The following is a 19,107-nucleotide window of genomic DNA, read 5'->3' as shown; positions in this document are numbered from 1 at the left end:
CACAAGTAGGACATACTATAATATAATAGCCGTCCAAATCTGTAACGAGCATGAAAAATTTTTCCCCCCCTCATCCCTCTTGAATTCTCAAATTTTTCAATGTACGTAACATAAATATAAAACCACCAATAAGATAATTTTCTATCATATTTTCGTTCTTATCAATATATTCTTGTCATGCATCAACACATAAGTAAAGCTACATCAATATCTTCCCGATGCGCAGCAACATGAAAAGTTAAAACAAAATCTACGGAACCATGCAAGACAGTAACACGTCAAAACTCCCAACAACAATGGGCATATAAAATAACTCATACAGTAGTTAAAACAAGTAGGTCAAATTTATCACCAGCATCGAACAGTGCAATGGAATATTAGCTTCATTAGTATAATTATTTTACAATACAAGCATCAGCTCAACATAATCTATAAAAATAATGCACATCCAAACAGCCTTACAGATATTTGCTGTTTTATATTTGGCAGATTTCCATGGCTATGGATATTCAGAAACAGATGGGGCATATGGTTACAAAATGGTCACCAGAACGTACAGTGAGGGGTGAAACCGTTAAAGTTACCACCTCCGGTAAGTCAACTGATGCAAATAGTGTGTTTTCACTTCTCAGTAATGACCACCAGGTGCAAATTAAATGATTCGCTTTTAACATGAATGAAGGGTTAAGGTAAGGCAAATGTTGCCGTGAAAAGCGGGCAGAGAGAGGACATAAGCAGGAGACCTCTGCACAGTCCCGCATGAGAGGTGAGCAATTATGTTGCAGGTTTGGATATGTCAGTTGAATCTAGAGGCAGAACAAAGATACAGCTAGACTGCAGAACTAACTATAGAAAGCACCGGTCGACTGTGAATCTAACTACGGAGGGGGCCAGTCACAGGGTCACGCTCTGAACTTGACTCCTTGTGTTTCATAGAAAGATTTGCAAATTGGGATTCAAGGTCTCTGCTCTTCGTGCGTCGAAGGCCAGAAGAAGATTGCTGTGGGGGCAGATGTTGTGCCTGCTGCTGCTGCTGATAAATGGAACGTAATCTTCCAACTTCTCTTTCCAGGACTTCATATTCCACTGAGATTACAATGTACAATTTAGTTCACAAAACAAATTCCTGTCATATCTGAAGAAAATACTCATGCCTGAGAAGAATTAGCCAAAAAAGACATGTTTTCTTCAAGTCCAGCTTATTAATACTCACTGCCACTAGTCTACCTCCTGCCTAGGAAAATTGGGGTGAGGGACGAAAGTGCTGAATAAAGGGGCATTTGCAGTTCACCATTTTATAATTCACCAAACGTTGTTGTTTTTTTTAATCATAGGACGGTGGTAATAGGACTCAATCTTCTTTTGTTTGTATATATAATTAACCTACCAACAGTACTGTGCCTGTTAAATATTTCAACTGAAGAGGATTACATCCTAGCTAAGATGGTTCTTCCATGTGCACAAAGAAAAAAAGTTGAACAGGACTCTTGAATGCACCATATAGGTTTCCTAAGACTTGTTTACAGAAAGCCTTATTATGTCTTATATCTAAATCTAAAACTGTCAAATTTTGAAATGATTGAATGATGTTTTATTATGCAAATCAATCTTGAGTTGTTTATTTTTAACTTCGCATAGTAAATCTTATTATTCATGATTCAAAAAATTAGCCCTCCTGTTCACACGATTCTATTTGCAGTTTGACTTCCATGCTCATTGCCTAGTTCTATCAAGGTCAAGGAGATAAACTTACTGTATTTTATAAGCTGCTCCTGTGTTAAATTTTCTAATCGTTGCTTGAGGGCATTATTCTCCATGCTCAGAATAAGATTCCGCTGGTTAAGAAAATCAAGTTCAGCTGATACTTCATTCCCTTCCACCTATTTATTAAAAAGTAAGAATCAGAATAGAACTTTCCCACAAACCTACATGCATTCTCAAATAAGCATCAATCAAAAATCTTGCAGAGTATTGTCTTCTGCTGAAACTTACCTGTAAAGCTTGCACATTTCTTTCCAGCTCAGCTATGTATTGAAGCTTCCGGACCCGGGAACGTTGAGCAAACTGCCTGCATCATATGAAGTGCATAATGCTTAATTTTGACAGATCAACACATAAAATCAAGCAAATACACTTAATTTTGTTCTAAAAATACACATACACTGTCACTGCTTTAACCTCCCCCCCCCCCTCCCAACCCAACATCCCCTAATCTTTGGCTCAAACATGAGAAATAGTGCCAATTGAGCTTTGATAATGCATACATCAATAACTCAAGATATAACCATTCTCCTTCAAGTAAGTTACTAAAAATATTTCCATCACACAGGCATCTTGTTTTTCTGATAAAAGACATTTATTAGGGAAAAAATGAAGGTGGAAGATATCTTTCTAAAAAAGGAACTAAGAACACACTGAATCTCTCAGCCTATTAGGATAAAAATAGGCAACAAGGGTTGTAAGGGTTGTCCATGACAGAGGCTAAAAAGGGGAAGCTTCGCATGTCTTAATGGATGTGCTCTGGGAAAGACATGCATGAAAAATAAATGGAAAGACAACCGAAGAGAGAATCAAAACATTAACCAGAGCTTGCAGCCTCGAGTCATAAATTCATGGTAAAATCAATTACACAGTGTAATAACTAATAACCACAAATTCAGAAAACATAAAACAATCACGTACTGTTTGGCACGTTTTGTATCTGTTTCAGAAGCAGATGGCTTTGCATGTGAACCATCCTTTCTCCCAGCAGACGATTTAGCATCCTGTACACCAGGGTCTACTGACTCATACTTCTCATTTACCGCTGATGCAACTCCATCTGCTTCACGTGAAGCACATGATGATCCTGGACTCTGCAAAGCAACATTGTCTCTCCCGTGTGGGCCACTTGGATGTGTAACAGCATTCACAGAAGATTCCCAGGCCCTATTTTTCTGTTTTACAGAGTTCATTTCTGCATACGGGGGTATCTGATAAGCAACTTTTCCATTATCTATGTCTAGTGATGCCCAAGATGGAATGGATGTTGAATTCTTATACTTATATTCATCCTGATCTGTGCGACTGATGTTAAAAGCATTAAATGTATCTGTGTAAGCGAAAGAATCACTTGAAGAACGCCGATGGCCACCTCTACGAACAGGTGTCTCTGGCTCATTAAGGAGATCATCAAGCCATGAAGGTTGCTCCTCTATCACATTGACAAGGCTCTCAGATGAAGTCCTTCGGAGGTTATTGTGGCCCTCTCTAGGTTTTGAGCAACATTTGAACCAATGATAGAATTTGGGACATAATCAGAATATGATTGGGGAACACTAGGGGATGGAATTTTGGGGGGAAGCTGAGAATGCTTTCCAAAATATATTGACGAGCCCTTTGAATTGGCCATAGAATACCTGTCAAATAACATACCATAAATTACCAAAGACATGCACCCAGGGAAGATTATAAGCCAATCACACTTAATAAAGCAGCACGGACAATTATGTTAAGTATCAATAGAAAAATATCAAAACATTCAATTAATGGTCAAACAAAACAACTACCTCTAACCATGGCAGTTTCACATGCATCTTAGTAATCTCAACGACAATAAACTATTATAAATAGACACTTAACAGATAATGTCTAAGAGCTAAATAACCCAGGATTCCACTGAAAGGAGGATCCAACTGCTGAGTACAAACACAGTTCATATATGAAAGCCAGAGAGCTTTCCAAAGCTCAATAGAGCAAAAACTCCATGAGATCAAAATAACTCTGCGCCATCTTGGCACCCCTATCAGCTCTACGGATCACTTTTCTTCTTCATCAACCCAAACATAACTCCACCACTCATCCAGCCATCTCGTGAAGCTATATCTATCAAGCTCTTATATATGTTCTATTCCAGAAAGTCGCCTACATTGTATGTCCTTTCCATTCAGTACAGCAGCGTCACATATAAATTAATGCCCTAGTATATCTCGTTGACTCATGTAAAGTACCAGTCAGGTTCTCACGCTATAGTTTGTTACTTGATCAAGCAAAATAATTAGAACTGTTTACTAAAAGCCACTGCCAGCATGTGGAACAAACTGACATTCTGCAGTTGTTGGCTGTTGATTTGACATTTGTTTTTTTTGGGGGGGGGGGGATAAAACAACTGTGACTACCAAAACTTCGGAGGCAGACAACTCACACATGAACAATCCACCAACAAAGCAGCAGAAAACCCACACAAGAAACTTTTAAGTTGAACCAAGTTTTTTTTTGGGGGGGGGGGGTTAACGAGAATAAAAAACTGCCAAAAGCCAGTAGAGAGAGAGATAAAGAGAGAAATCTCGGTTTCAGGCAGGCTAAAATTTCTTTCTTCTCCAAGGTCCAAGATGACGGACGCAAAAAAAGATCGAAACGTTCCTTTGCTGCCCTTACTATAGCATCTACCCAAGGCATGAATGTACAGAATAAACAACAGCGTGCATTTAGAAGAAAAGAGAATCCCAAAGATACGAAATCGATTATTGTACAAACGCGATGCAGCAATGTACGACAATGGGGTCGGGGCATCAATTTAATTTATAATTGCAAGATGATTAAATGAACTAAGCATAAAATGAAGACAAATTCATCTTGCAAGCAAACATCCGAACGTAGTTTCATTTTAAAAAACCCAACGAAAATAACAAATACATCAAAAGCTCACCTTTGGGAGATTTTAGATTCGAGATCCCGAAATGCAATTACAAAGGCTAAAAATTAAAGCACACTTTCTTCGTTTCCTCCTCTTTATGCCAACCCTCTTTCTCTCTCTTAATCTGTTTCTCCCCCCACTCCGTTCTCTCTCTTCCCCCCTCTCTCTTCTTCTGTCTTCTCGTTGAAGCTGCGTCTCGATATTTCCTCCCTCGGCGCGCTAAAATGGTGAACACAATACATATATACATCCCTGCAACTTTTGCTATTTTACAGTTTGACCCCGATATTTCTCATTTATTCCGATGACACCTGTTGTTACAACTTAAATTCGTTTTAGCCAAGCCAAGTGTTAGAACCACTCTAGTTTTTCCGGCAATCTTTTTCTTTCAGATAACGTGGTTTATTTTTTTTTTGGATGAAATTTGAATAAATTATTTAGTTATAAAAAGGATAAATTATCATGAATAATTTCAAATAATTCTTATTCTAGTTTCTGCTCAATTAAAAAGTTGATATTGGTATTAGTATTAACATCGATATCAATACAGTAAAAAATATGTGCAACTTATTTTCAAATATATATAAGTGTGTAGCTATCCTATTGATGGTGCATATATATTAAAAAAAATTTTATCAAAGAATATTAATTAAGAAAGTATTTTAGGCAAATATACACATATTTTTTTTTATAAATATTAATTTTTTTAATCTTTATAAATTAGTTATCTAATTTTTATATTTAGGATTGTTGGGGGAGTATTATTGTCTGGCATTTTAGTTCAAAGGAAGGCTTGGTTTTTTTTTCCTTTTAATTATCATATTCAACTTAAATTTAGCTTGTAAATAGTAAAAAAAAATTTAAGAAAGGAATTTACAATTGAAAAGTATGGGTTGTGATCTGGACCAAAAAAATAAAGTTGGAAAGAATAAACGAATGAATTCTCATGTTCACCAGACATTAATATTAATTATTAATATTATGAACAAATTTTAACCGTTAATAACAAGCATTACGTGTTTGCTTGCTAGTGAAGCATAATTGATGTGTTTTTAAAAAGCGAATGAGTTGCTCAGGAGAATTTTTCAAACTTTTTCTTTTTTCTTTTGTTTTTACTTTTTATAACTTACTATTTAATTATTTGAGCTATAACAAATTATTATAGTGTTTAAAACTGAAAAAACAGAAAAGTACATTTTAATTGAAATATGTAAGATACCACAATCCGTTTTACATTTTATATTGAAGTTTTGAACAATAATAATAGGAGGAATTTGTTTTTGGAAGAAGAAGAAGAGAAGTTAAAAAAAAAAATTGGCCACTAAAAGTGATTAGCAGACATAACATAAATAAAATTTTGTTGAAGTGATATGTTAGCTAGACACAGTGATTTGATTTATAACATTGTATATGAAGTACAGTTATTTAAAAAATAACTATTTTTTGCCCTCATGAAAAAAACAAAAGAAAATTAGATAGTGTAAATAAATCTAAATAATTCATATAAGATATACACATCCAATCTTATTTTGTTATGTTAGGTAAAAAAAAAAAAGAAAAGAAAAGTTGGGACTGATTTTGGGGTCAAAGTTTTTTTACTTTTTTTTTGTAATCTGATTTTTTCAATTTTCATCCAAAAAAATCAGAATATGATATTTATATTCCAAGTCATTTCAGTGATCATCGTTATTTTATCTATTGGGTCATTATTTATGGGCTGTTTATGGGACCACAAACATTATGAGGAAATTACTCATGCTAAGAGCTGAAAATGTTTGTGTAGAAGATGGGGTGAGAGTAATCCGAACTTAATCACAGGTATCGAGTTCGAGACGTGAGAACGTAGTAGCGTAAGGAGCCAGGGTCTCCCCCATACAGGACCAACAGAACCTGAATATGGATTAGTCTGGGCCCGTTGAATTCTCCGTGAATAGGGACTAGCCAAAGATAACCAGATGCGAAGCAAAAAAAAAGGGTGAGATAGGTAAAGTTATATTATTCAGAAGCATAATCCATCTTTTATGCATATATTGATAATAACATGGATATTATTAATAATATTCCTCCGGTTTCTTTTTAGAAGAATAAGTGATTCTTGATAATTTTTTTTTGGCCAAAAGATTCTTAATAATTACATACTTTTTATATTTTCCCCATTTTAAATTTTGATACTATTTTCTTTTTTCATTTCTCAAAATGTAATTTATGACTAAATATGATAATAAATTTGATTTATTTTCATTTTCAAAGAAATTTGATGACTCGATTATTTCTTTGGTTTTGACGAGATGGTTGACGTGTCTATAAAAGAGGTGAAGGACTACATATTAACATTTTAATTAAAAAGTATAATTTAGCAATATTTAATTGGACTCTAATTAATAGGATTATAGTCAATATAATTTTAATTTTCTTAATATATTTATCTAGCATTTGATGCTATCAAATCAGATTCAACTGCTAGTCAATTAATTGAGGGTAGCTTTTTCTAAAATGATTTTTCTTCTTTATAACATTCAAATCATCAACCTTATTCGAAAAGAATAGAGTCCTTCCCACATAATCCATCTATTATTGATATATATATATATATATATATATATTTGGAACTTCCAACCAAATTGATCAAATATGATCAGAGAACCAATGAGAGAATCTACCCACTTTTTGAAAATTTGTTTAGTTGGTGAAAGAACCAACTTTTAAGAAATGCAAATGGAGCACTCTCGCTAAGATGCAATCCCCTTCTAGAGGAAGAATCATTTGTGCTAAGTGCTATCAACAACCTCATCTCAAAAGCAGATGATCGAATTTTATTGTTGAATTATTATAAAATATATACATAATATGTTTTACTCTCAAAGCTGTGACAGGTGTATAAGTTTTATAAATATCTTAGATGACGCCAATATTCATTTTATAATATATAATACATAGTTAAAGTTTTAACATTTCATCACTATGTTGGTCATGCCATTTCCCCAATTAGTAAGCATTTTTCAGTATCCTATGAGATACCTTGCTTTTAGTGGCAATCAGCAATCTTGAATGGTTTTGTGGTCAGCACCATTTCGGGTACACAGGATGCAACTAGCCAACACTGTTTAGAGTGGCTTTAACTTTTTGTTCGAGTTTTTGGTCGTTTTTGTTGAACCTGTTTCTGAATTTTTTTTTTGGTCAAGTATAGATTGTATGTTTTTCTTTTTGGGTTAGGTATGAATATTTTTTTATTATTGAAGGCAATCCTGTTTGAGATAAAATTGATCATTAAATGTAATACTTTTCTCAGCGAAGATTTAAATTTTGACTCGTTATGCTATGGGAGACTAACTTTTTTAACTAAATTCAAGTGATAATATAGAATGTCTGCTTTATGTTGTGCTGATGTCGACATTATGCTTTTCCAATGTTGCTGTTGGGTTTGTATATAGTTAAAAGCTTTAACATTTCATCACTATGTGGTCATGCCATTTCCCCCAATTAGTAAGCATTTTTCAGTATCCTATGAGATACCTTGCTTTTAGTGGCAATCAGCAATCTTGAATGGTTTGTGGTCAGCACATTTCGGGTCACAGGATGCAACAGCCACACTGTTTTTTAGTGGCTTTAACTTTTTGGTTCGAGTCTTTGGTCGTTTTGGTTGAACCTGTTTCTGAATTTTTTTTTTTTTGGTCAAGTATAGATTGTATGTTTTTCTTTTTGGGTTAGGTATGAATATTTTTTTTATGAAGGCAATCCTGTTTGAGATAAATTGATCTTAAATGTAATACTTTTCTCAGCGAAGATTTTGAATTTTGACTATTATGCTATGGGAGACTAACTTTTTCAAACTAAATTCAAGTGATAATATAGAATGTCTGCTTTTATGTTGTGCTGATGTCGACATTATGCTTGTCCAATTTGCTGTTGGGTTTGTTCGTTTTAATGCTTCGTGGTTTGTGTGTTGGTCTTTAGTGAATGCTTCAAGCATTCACCAATTATCAAGGAGCACATCCTCTTCTCATATCTTTTGTATCTTTCTTTGAAAAAATAGTCTTGTTGTATGAAAATGTTGAAAAATAAAGATATCGAGAGAACTGAAGACTTTTCGATATTTCTTACAATAAAAATATAGCAATGCCACTGGACATGACGCACACTAAAAGTTTAATCACTTGTACTTTATCTATATAACAAACTAAAGAGTTTAATATGAGCTGGGTACCAATTAAACTGAAGTAAACTTTTACCCACTTCTAGAACTTCAAACCTTGGTTGTAGTCTAACAGTCAGGCCAAAAGAGGGGAAAAAGGAGGAAAACTCAAATGCTACTCTGGTATGAAACAGTCTATATGATCAATATCAGCAAAATAATTACTTTTGTACACATTTCTCATATGAAAATTTTCATTATCATATGAATCTCACATGGATCTTCTTTTACATTGAATCATTAATCGAGAACCATCGGAGTGAAGCTAAAGGCAAATTTTCCGCCCCCCATTTGATAACGTAACAGTCATTACATGAAATAAATTAAATGATTTTTATACTCATAAAATACAAAACGGTTAACTCTGCATCACAACTACTTGGTTTCTGATGTAAATAATTAATGAACTTGCAATTCTCATCGAATAGATGCTCTTTTGGGAAGCGTGTATTCAAATGCCAGAACACTAATTTTAGATATCAAAGTACACTTACGAACCAAGCAACCCTTTGGACCTGGCATATGCCAGCATGAGCAGGAAAAGAAGCATGCAAGCTGCAGAAGAACAACCGACGAACTTCCAAAATAGTCCATCAGTGTTTTCATAAAACTGACAAGGAATGTTCATGCCAAAAGTGACAGCAATGTAAGTATTAATTCCAATAGCAAACGATGCAATGATTAGTGTCAACTCCAGCTGAATGAGCTCGTTTCGTTGGTTATCGAGTTGGATGTTAACATAATCTTCTGTATCATCAATGTGCTCTCTGACCTGCAAGCTAACAGTCAATAAGAATCGTACCAGCTATCAAGAACAACAAATGAAGCAGTACTTTAGTCTGTACAGTCAAACTCTCAAGGTCCGTTTTGAACAGGGCTTTATAAGAATCAAACTGAGCAGAAAGTTCAATAATTCAATATGATCCGCCCCACTTATCATTTACCGCCTCGATGGGATCAAGATTTACGATAATCTACTAATAACTTTTAACTTATTTATATATGAGGAAGACAAGAGGTAAGCCAAATGACAAAATATTGCTCACCCACATCCATGCATATGGATTATATTGATTTCTGGTAAGCAAGTGTAAGTATGATGGAAACTTGACTAGGATAGCACGACAGAAGAATAAAAATACAAATTGATGAAGGCATTGGACATGATCAGGTCCTAGAGATGTAGTTTTGTCATGGTTATGCTCTGATCAAGAAAGAACACTTACAGACAGTATCCTATTACGTGTTGCATCCAACTGTATGAAATATGCCTCAAGCAACATCTCAAGATCCTCCACATCATTATCACCCACAAAGTTGCTAGTCACAAGACTTCCGCTTCTGTAAGAAAATTGACGAGATATGGCTGCAGTGCTGATGCTGTTTGTGGTTATGACTCCTGAATAACCCTCAGCTTGCTGAATCTGTATCCATTTTCTCGTCAAATATAATTGTGCCATATCTTCATTATCATCCAACAGATGTTCAATTTCATCCCGCACCTGGAAAAGGGGACCATGCACTTATAATACAAGCATGATCTAGTGAATAGATGATGATGTTCAATTTCATCCCATTGCAATGACTACAAAATTAAATAGACCCCTGAGATCTATTTAAGATAGAAAATTACTAGTGATAAAGTAGGGCCTTTGGCTGTTATCTAATTGGATAATGAGAAATCCTGCTTATACGGACTCCAGTTCACTTGGCATATTTGTTTTTCGGATAAGTTTTAAGCTTTATCCATCACCATCCACAGCCAAATAGCATCAGTACTTAACTACCTAAGCAGCGTACCTTTTGCACACGTGCCAGCAAAAGAGTAACATTACTCTTCAAACTTCGAACATTTTGGAGATTCTTGGTGCTGACACTCCTAATTAATTCATCCAATACAGAGTATGCAGCTCTCTCAAGGTCTGCCACATTTGACTCCAAATGTGTGCAGACAACTTCCAAAGCAGTCTCCAGAGCTTGAAACTCAAATGGAAGCTCAGATCGCAAACTTTCGGGCTCTGGCATTGTTAGCAATTGTCTGCCAGTTGAAACCTGCATTTCCGTTTCTTGTTCAACTGCACGGGCATGAAATTGAGGTTGATTTTTATTTGGAAGTTGTTGCCTTAGTTGTTCAACAAATGGAAGAACCTCCTGGCGAAGAGGATCAAGCAATAGCACTTCTTCAGCTGTGACTATAGCCTTTATAAACTCCAGATTAACTACCATTGCTCTCTCTCTGGCTGAAAAGGAGATTTTATGTCATTCCATACTTGATTGTATTCATGCTATTACCAAATATGGGGAAGATAAGTAAACAGAATATCTATATCTACAATTGAGAATAAAAATTTCAGCACCAACAGAATATCTAGACTCGTGTTCCGTGAAATATAGCACAACATATAATCACTTTCTTCGTTCATTCCAATTGCCAAGTTCTGCTACCAGCAAACATTCACTTTAAAGCATTACGCAGTCATAGTCTAATCAATGTCATACCTAATATAACAATACACAAAGAACACCACAACATCAAACCCCTCGAGGTCCCGAAAATCAAACATGACAAAATCTCAAAATAATTACCGAGGATATTGGAGGACTGGGAGAAGATAGGGCCCAGGAACCTCAAATCCCGTGCCGGAATCGCTGCGCGCTTGATAACCGCGTTCCTATCCAACTCAACCAGCTCTGATCGACCCGACAGGTCGAACCTCATCCACAACCTCACGCCACCGGGCTTCTTCTTGGCCTTGCTTATGAGGCCAGGTCCATGCTCGGTGTTCCCCGGGGAGCTGGACCCTCCGGCCACCGGCTGCTGCAGATCAGTCACTCTCTTTTGCCGGTGACGGCCACCAAAGCGGCTAAAGGAGAACGGTCCCTTGCCCATAAATTTCAACGGAAAACGAAGAAAAATAAATTGCAACAGAAATGAAATTGACGACGAGGAATGTCAGTATGCCGTGAATGAGCAAAATGAGTGTCTAGTAGGTTAAGGGAATGTGAAGGATTTAGAGAGGGATGAAGCTGATGTTGTTCTTCGTAAGTACGTCTGCTTCTTTCTTTCTCCATCGCTATGATCTTCCATGAACGCAGAATTGCAAATGCTAAGAGATTCACAGATCCCAAAGCCTATGAATGTGCATTTCTCAAATTCGGGACTCGCGGAGAAGTACTACTTGCATGGTGGGAAGAGCATGTTCGAGCATGCATAAATTATATTATTCATTAATAATAAATTTTTTGACTTAAATATTATGAAAAACTCAATTGATAATTGATTATTGCTCTCTCTGATCCATAATACTACCTTCGACCCTTAATATAAGATATTGTTTGATTTTTATTTTGGTTCTAAATATAAGACCTCAATTTATTTTGTCTATCATATTTATATATTTTTTTTCAAGGTAGTCCTTCTAACAATGATAATTCTAACCAGCATACTTAATTAGCAAGAATATTTTGGGAAAGACAACACTATTTATTACAAATAACTAACTTAACTTCTTTTGTTAATTTTCTCAAATTAGTCAACTAATTCTTATAATTAGGACCGGAAGTAGTATAAGACATCCTATAGAAAAAAAATTGTGATCTAGAATATAAGACATTATTAGAATAACTAATGTGATTTTTTCACTTTCATCTCCATTAAATATAGTTTCGCCTCGATTAAATATAGGAGGGAGATAAAAGATAATAAAAGTATAACATTAAAAGCAACTTTATCATTTTTTTTAGGGTAAAATAAGAAAACTTTATCATTTTATGACAAATTTAATGACTAAACCTCCATTTTTTGGAAGTTAACCAACTTTTTTTATTATCTATATTATGGACCGGAGGGAGTAATATTGATTATTAATAATATAATTAGTCATTATTTTCTTTGCTACAATTAAATATCTAGAGAACTAAATACGCATTACATGGGAATAAAAATAAACACAGAAGATTCACCCAAAAAACAAAAACATAGAAGAGGTTAGCTCATGTTACTTTTCATGCATGTATAACTTTTTCATTTTAAATTAGATGAGACATTTTCTTACATATTGATAGCAAGTAGCAACAATGTTACCATGAGATTCGGCATATTTTTGGAAAGAATTAGGGAGAAAAAACAAAAATCAAAACTTTAGTAAACTACTACTGGTCATTATAAATAATGTCTTATAATTAAAATCAAAGGTAGTACATATTTGAAAATTTTGCCATAGTTGAAAATTAGAAACTTATATTAACGATTTTTTTTTAAAAAAACTTGTATTAACGATATATACTAATTTTAATTTTTTTTTCAAATTATTAAAAATATTTTTAGGTGAATTACAGGATATTTTAATTTTATTTTTGAATAAATTATCAGTAATGTATTTCGTGGGACACGAGTAGAGGTAGTTACTTTTTTAAAACTAGTATGAGTTCCATATGTCGCATGTGGTCCAAAAGTTGCGCATTTGAAAAATAAAAATCTGTCAAGGATATTTTTTTTCTTTTTAAAGAATTTTTAGATAATACTACATCCGGTCTTTAATATGAAATTTTGTTTAAATTTTATTTTGGTCCTAAATATAAAATCCAAATCCACTTTGTTTTTTATATTTATGTATTTTTTTTCAAAGTAGTCATTCTAATAATGGTAATTTTAGCATATACACTTGATTAGTAAGGACATTTTAGGAAAGACAACATCTATTTATTACAAATAACTAACTTAACCCATCTTCTTAATTTTCTCAAATTAGTTAACTAGTTTTTATATTTAGGATCAAAAATACTCTTCCGGTCCTTAATATAAAACCAATTTAACTAATTTGATTAGATTAAAGAAGTTAGGTAAATTTGTCAATTATAAAAAAAGTGACACATTTTTTCTAAAACACTATAATTATTTTTTTTAATACTCCTCTCCCTCTTCTACTTGATTATAGTTGAGCGAGTATCTATAGAAATAATTTAGAAAAAATTGATAAATAAGAAAAATAGGTCTTATATTTATGACAAAAAACAATTTAAAAATTAGGTCATATATTAAGGACCGAAGGAGGAGTAGTAGTACAATCCTTTTCCTTTTTGGTCTTACGTATATATTAAAGATTTTCTTATTCATTCTAATTAAAAATAAATATTTATTTAGAAGTTACCCTTCGATTATTAAATACTATCTCCAGTCCTTAATATAAGACTTTATGTGATTTTTATTTTGGTCCTAAATATAAGATGCCAATCCACTTTGTCTATTAAATTTATGCATTTTTTTTCCAAAGAAGTCATTCTAATAATGGTAGTTCTAATCAATACATTTGATTAACAAGGATATTTTAGGAAAAATAATACCTATTTATTACAAATAACTAACTTAACTCCTTTCCTTAACCTCCTCAAATTAATCAATTAGCTTTTATAATTAGGAATGGAGTTAATAATATTTTTGAAAATTTTTTGTATTTGCAACATACTTGTTGATTTCAAATAATTTTAACTGCATCTTCCCATATTGAATTCTAGACGAATTAAGAATATACAGTTTTTTTATTCAAAGTTCCAAGTAAACATGTATTTGTTCAATTTGTTCCTTGCCGATTTGTTTTCTTTGCAAATGCAAAAAAATTAACTGGCTGTGGGGTTGACATCTGTGATGGGAAAGTTAGTGCCCATATAGAAAGGCCGAAACTTCCCAGACAATCTGGGAACCCAAAATTGCATTCATTTCAGTGTTCCTTCAGCTGCTTCAAGTTCAACGTTTTCTGGTATCTTCGTCAATCGTTTTCTTTTTCCTAGGTAAGTTTTCTTTGTTCTTGTGCTCTGATCATGTTTTATCTGTGTCATTTGCCGATCAAACATCGCTTATCTTTCCTTTCCTTTCCTGTTTTTGTTTCTTTACGTGATCTGTCACGATTCCATCTTTCAATCTTGTGTCCGTTTCATGGTACAAGAGCTGAATTTTTCTGCGTTTTTTTCGATTGTTGTGCATAATCCGACCTTTGTGCATGAATTTCGAAGCCCTTTGTTTTTAGGCCAACATCATTCATCAGTTTTTTGTTTTGGGATTGTTGCGTTGCACCACTTAATGCAGTCAAGTGTCAGTAGGAAATAAGGAATTAATCCACCGGAATTTGAACCAATGAAGAGAAATATTTTGAGGAAAGAAAGTAATTTTTTGGCATTTTATATGCATCTCTTGAAGTAATGCCTACACTAGCTTTTTTACGCTTATAAGTTGTGCCTCGTCCACAGAAATCACCAATTAACTGATTAAAGGCATGATCGGACATTATCGCACTTTTCCCAGAAGACGTGTAATTATATCTCCGACGATGGGTGAACTAACGCAGCGTCCTTGAGAGGTTATTGGTTCTTGATGAGCCGCTTATGATTATCGTTGGATCAACAACTTACTCCTTACTAGTTTACTTCGGTGCCTTTTCCGGTCCTAATGCAACGGATGGTCAAACTTGTGTACCTATAGCAAATAAATAAATTTTATATGTTTTTTTTAGTCCCCTTTATATAACTTTGAGAAAATGCTACCACCATGGATGTTAATGGTGTGGTTTAACAATGCTATGCATATGGGTGAATGTGGTTTTATGTTGCAGATGATGCGGTATTTAACTCTTTTGCGTGGAAATTTATAATTCATTCATGGTGGTGCATTCATTGATGTGATATATTATAGCCAAGTCTTTCTTCTTTTGCCGGAGTTAAAAATTGCCATTAAACATTATGCTTGAAGATTTAGCTGGCCTCCTAATATTGTGGAGCTTTAGATATTGGGCTGACAACAATAGTTAACTGTCTAACAGCCACACACTACTCTCTCTGCAGCTTCTGGATTGCTAGTTTCTATATCAATGTGTTCTATGCCTGGGTGCAATAACTAGTCTCTATACCTGTTCTGATTTTGATCTGCTGATGCTGTGGTTTGGCTGCACAATGTGTATCTTGTTCAGGGTGTCTTTTAATGACCTGGTTGAACTTTTATTGTCAATGCAGCTTCCAGTATTTATAATTAATTATTAGAGGACACATTGAAATTGAATTGGAGCTGTTGTGGGACATCAAGCACTAACATACTACCTACCTCCTGGTTGGGCAGGCCATCATGATGGCCAAACACGCAAACCTCCGGCTTATTGCCTACTCACAAGAGATTGTAGATGGACAGCCAATTTTTGTTTCTTCAAATTGTTTTCCTATTAAGGCTTCAAACTTTGAACCTGCTGGCCATGCCTTCCATTCAGCTGCCCTTAAACTTCTTGGTGTTGAAGAAGATAATGCAGATGGTGATGATGAGAAGGTGGTTGATGATAAGGAAAAGATGTATTTTGCATCATCTGATTCTTACAGCAGCAAGGGTAAAAAGAAGTCTGGTGCTGGAGACAAGCAACAAGATCACTATGCATTATTGGGTTTGGGCCATCTAAGGTATCTTGCTACGGAGGATCAAATTCGTAAAAGCTATCGTGAAACTGCCTTGAGGTATCATCCTGATAAACAGGCTGCTCTTCTGCTTGGTGAGGAGACTGAAGCTGCAAAACAGGCAAAGAAGGATGAAATAGATAGTCATTTTAAGGCAGTCCAGGAAGCATATGAAGTATTGATTGATCCGGTGAAGAGAAGAATATACGATTCCACTGATGAGTTTGATGATGAAATTCCCACTGATTGTTCTCCACAAGACTTCTTCAAAGTTTTTGGTCCTGCTTTTATGAGGAATGGGCGGTGGTCCATTAATCAACCAGTTCCATCTTTAGGAGATGACAATACTCCACTAAAAGAAGTTGATGCATTCTACGATTTCTGGTATGCATTTAAAAGCTGGAGGGAGTTTCCTCATGCTGATGAATTTGATCTTGAACAAGCTGAATCTCGAGACCATAGGAGGTGGATGGAAAGGCAGAATGCAAAATTGTCAGAAAAAGCAAGGAAGGAAGAGTATGCACGGATTCGTGCTCTTGTTGATAATGCTTATAAGAGAGACCCAAGAATAATGAGGAGAAAGGAAGAGGAAAAAGCTGAGAAGAAGAGGAAAAAAGAGGCCAAGATTCTGGCCAAAAAATTACAGGAGGAAGAAGCTGCTAGAATTGCAGAAGAGGAGAAGAGACAGAAGGAGGAGGAGGAGAGACAAGCTGCAGAAGCTGCTTTGCAGCAAAAGAAGGTGAAGGAGAAAGAGAAAAAGCTCTTGCGGAAAGAGCGAAATCGTCTTCGAACACTTGCAGCACCTGTCTTGTCCCAGAGAACACATGACATGTCTGAGGATGATGTAGAAAGTCTTTGCCTGTCACTTGATATTGAGAAGTTGAGGAGTTTGTGCCAAATGTTTGAAGGAAAGCCCATCTCAGAGAAAGCAGAAATTCTGAGAGATGCTTGTGGTTCTAAAAAAGATGCAGATGACAAGAAACATAGGAAAACTGATAAAAAGGATAGTTCTGCAAGTACTAATGGCAGTGCCTTACTAGGCAACGCCAATGAAAAGAAGGAAAAACCTTGGAGTAAAGAAGAGATCGAGCTATTGAGAAAAGCCATGCAAAAATATCCTAAAGGAACTTCTCGGAGGTGGGAGGTCGTTTCAGAGTACATTGGTACAGGAAGATCTGTGGAAGAAATTTTGAAGGCAACCAAAACAGTTCTCCTCCAGAAGCCTGATTCTTCCAAATCGTTTGATGCGTTCCTTGAGAAAAGGAAACCCGCACCATCAATTGCATCTCCGCTCTCAACCCGAGAAGAATTAACCGGTGAATCAGCTCCTGGAAGACCTGCTAACAATGCTACCTTAGCAACAAATAACTCTGAGGGGTCTCACGGCAATATTACTTCAGACAGCCCAAGCTCTTCTGGTTCTGCGACAGTCAATGGATCTTCCTCTAGTTCAGGTCAAGATGTGTGGTCTGCTGTTCAGGAAAAAGCACTGGTCCAGGCTCTGAAAGCTTTCCCCAAAGAAACTAACCAGAGATGGGAACGAGTTGCGGCTGCTGTTCCCGGGAAGACCGTGAATCAGTGCAAGAAAAAATTTGCAATGTTGAAGGAGAACTTCAGAAGCAAGAAAAGTGCAGCTTAAGCAGCTAGAGTTGCTTATAATGATTCTGAAAAATTTGGTTTTCAGGTTCTATACCTCAGCTAATTTTGCCATAGTAGCCCATAGGGATGTATCCTGGTTCCTATAAGGAATTTTGCCATGCTTCATTTAGATATCGTAGGTAATACATTTGAAAGTGCTGGGGCATCTTACAGTAGGTCTATTTTTTAGTCAATAATAAGCCATCAGCCATCGGGATGTATGTACTTTTTCTGGTGCAGAAGAGATTGAACCTGAGGAGACATATCCACGCATCCGAATCTCTTTATGCATATATGTATTATCACTTTGTTCTCTTTCGTTTTAGGCCCACGTACCACACTACCACTTCTAGTATGATGGAAGTTCTATTTCTTTGCTTTTCTTATGTTTTTCTTTTTTTGAAAAAAAAAATCCACATGATTACTTTTGGATTTAGCAGTAAAATTTTCATGTGGAACCTGGGGCCTATATAGGATAAGTTGGAGGAATGGGATTAGCAAGATTTAACTACAAACCCTTCTGAATTCAGTACATTTGACCCTTGAAACTATTGTTCTTTTTTCTTTTTGAAAAGAGTCAACCAAGCATTGACTAGTTTGATAAAATATTCTTAGGAAAAATAGATCAATGTTTAAAACAGAGAAGTGCTAGTCTTGTTTTAATTCATGATTACAAAACTTAAAATCATGAAGATAAATCGTTAAACCCTAAAATATGATATCTCAAGTATTGAGCTTAACTGTAATTCTTTTTAAACATTTCTATTATCAAATTACTCAATCAAATTATAGCAACTACACAATTTTTTTACTTATACATGAAAATAATGTCAAATCTGATATAATAAACTTGGCTTTCAAAATCATTACTTATAATATGTAACGATTTTTTTACTTTTTGCACGGGAGCGAGCAGTAAACTTTTACTCTTTGATCATAAATGTGTTGGATGGCCGGGTTGTTTTCATCCTATTTGCAACACCTCAACATCTATTTTTGATTAATGTTCCTCTCTTATTAGAAAAAGGGTATTTTGGAAAAGCTATTACAAATTTCTGATAAATTAATAAAAAAATAATTAACATAGTAGGGCAATAACATTTGATTTTTTTGGGGTGCTAAAACTACCTCCAGCTCTTAATATAAGAGGCAGTTAACTAATTTTAAAAAATTA

The 19,107-nt window shown here is 34.9% G+C and overlaps 2 protein-coding genes and 1 pseudogene across 4 annotated transcripts; 1 reads left to right on the top strand and 2 right to left on the bottom strand.

The window, feature by feature from the left end:
* Nucleotides 1-303: 303 nt before the first annotated feature.
* Nucleotides 304-4,035, bottom strand: LOC114712882 (uncharacterized protein At4g06598-like; annotated as a pseudogene).
* Nucleotides 4,036-9,161: 5,126 nt separating this feature from the next.
* Nucleotides 9,162-11,879, bottom strand: LOC114712909 (magnesium transporter MRS2-4-like). Of its 3 annotated transcripts, none has more exons than XM_028897466.1 (4): nt 11,454-11,879; nt 10,650-11,107; nt 10,094-10,372; nt 9,162-9,639 (listed from the first exon to the last, which is right to left on the bottom strand). In XM_028897466.1, the coding sequence occupies exons 1-4, from the start codon at nt 11,755-11,757 to the stop codon at nt 9,358-9,360; spliced, it is 1,323 nt and encodes a 440-aa protein (XP_028753299.1). In that variant the 5' UTR covers nt 11,758-11,879; the 3' UTR covers nt 9,162-9,357. The 3 variants fall into 3 exon arrangements, with proteins under 3 accessions (XP_028753299.1, XP_028753301.1, XP_028753302.1); XM_028897468.1 differs by having other exon boundaries at nt 10,094-10,369; nt 10,668-11,107; XM_028897469.1 differs by having other exon boundaries at nt 9,538-9,646.
* Nucleotides 11,880-14,551: 2,672 nt separating this feature from the next.
* Nucleotides 14,552-18,258, top strand: LOC114712918 (dnaJ homolog subfamily C member 2-like). Its single transcript, XM_028897480.1, has 2 exons — nt 14,552-14,654; nt 15,870-18,258. Exon 2 carries the CDS (start codon nt 15,979-15,981, stop codon nt 17,932-17,934), a length of 1,956 nt encoding a protein of 651 aa, XP_028753313.1. The 5' UTR covers nt 14,552-14,654; nt 15,870-15,978; the 3' UTR covers nt 17,935-18,258.
* The last annotated feature ends 849 nt before the right edge of the window (nt 18,259-19,107 follow it).

This window comes from Neltuma alba, unplaced genomic scaffold (genome assembly GCF_004799145.2).
Source record: "Neltuma alba isolate B1F8T4 unplaced genomic scaffold, ASM479914v2 tig00011398_pilon, whole genome shotgun sequence".
NCBI lineage: Eukaryota > Viridiplantae > Streptophyta > Magnoliopsida > Fabales > Fabaceae > Neltuma > Neltuma alba.
This window is presented reverse-complemented; position numbering and strand designations above follow the sequence as displayed.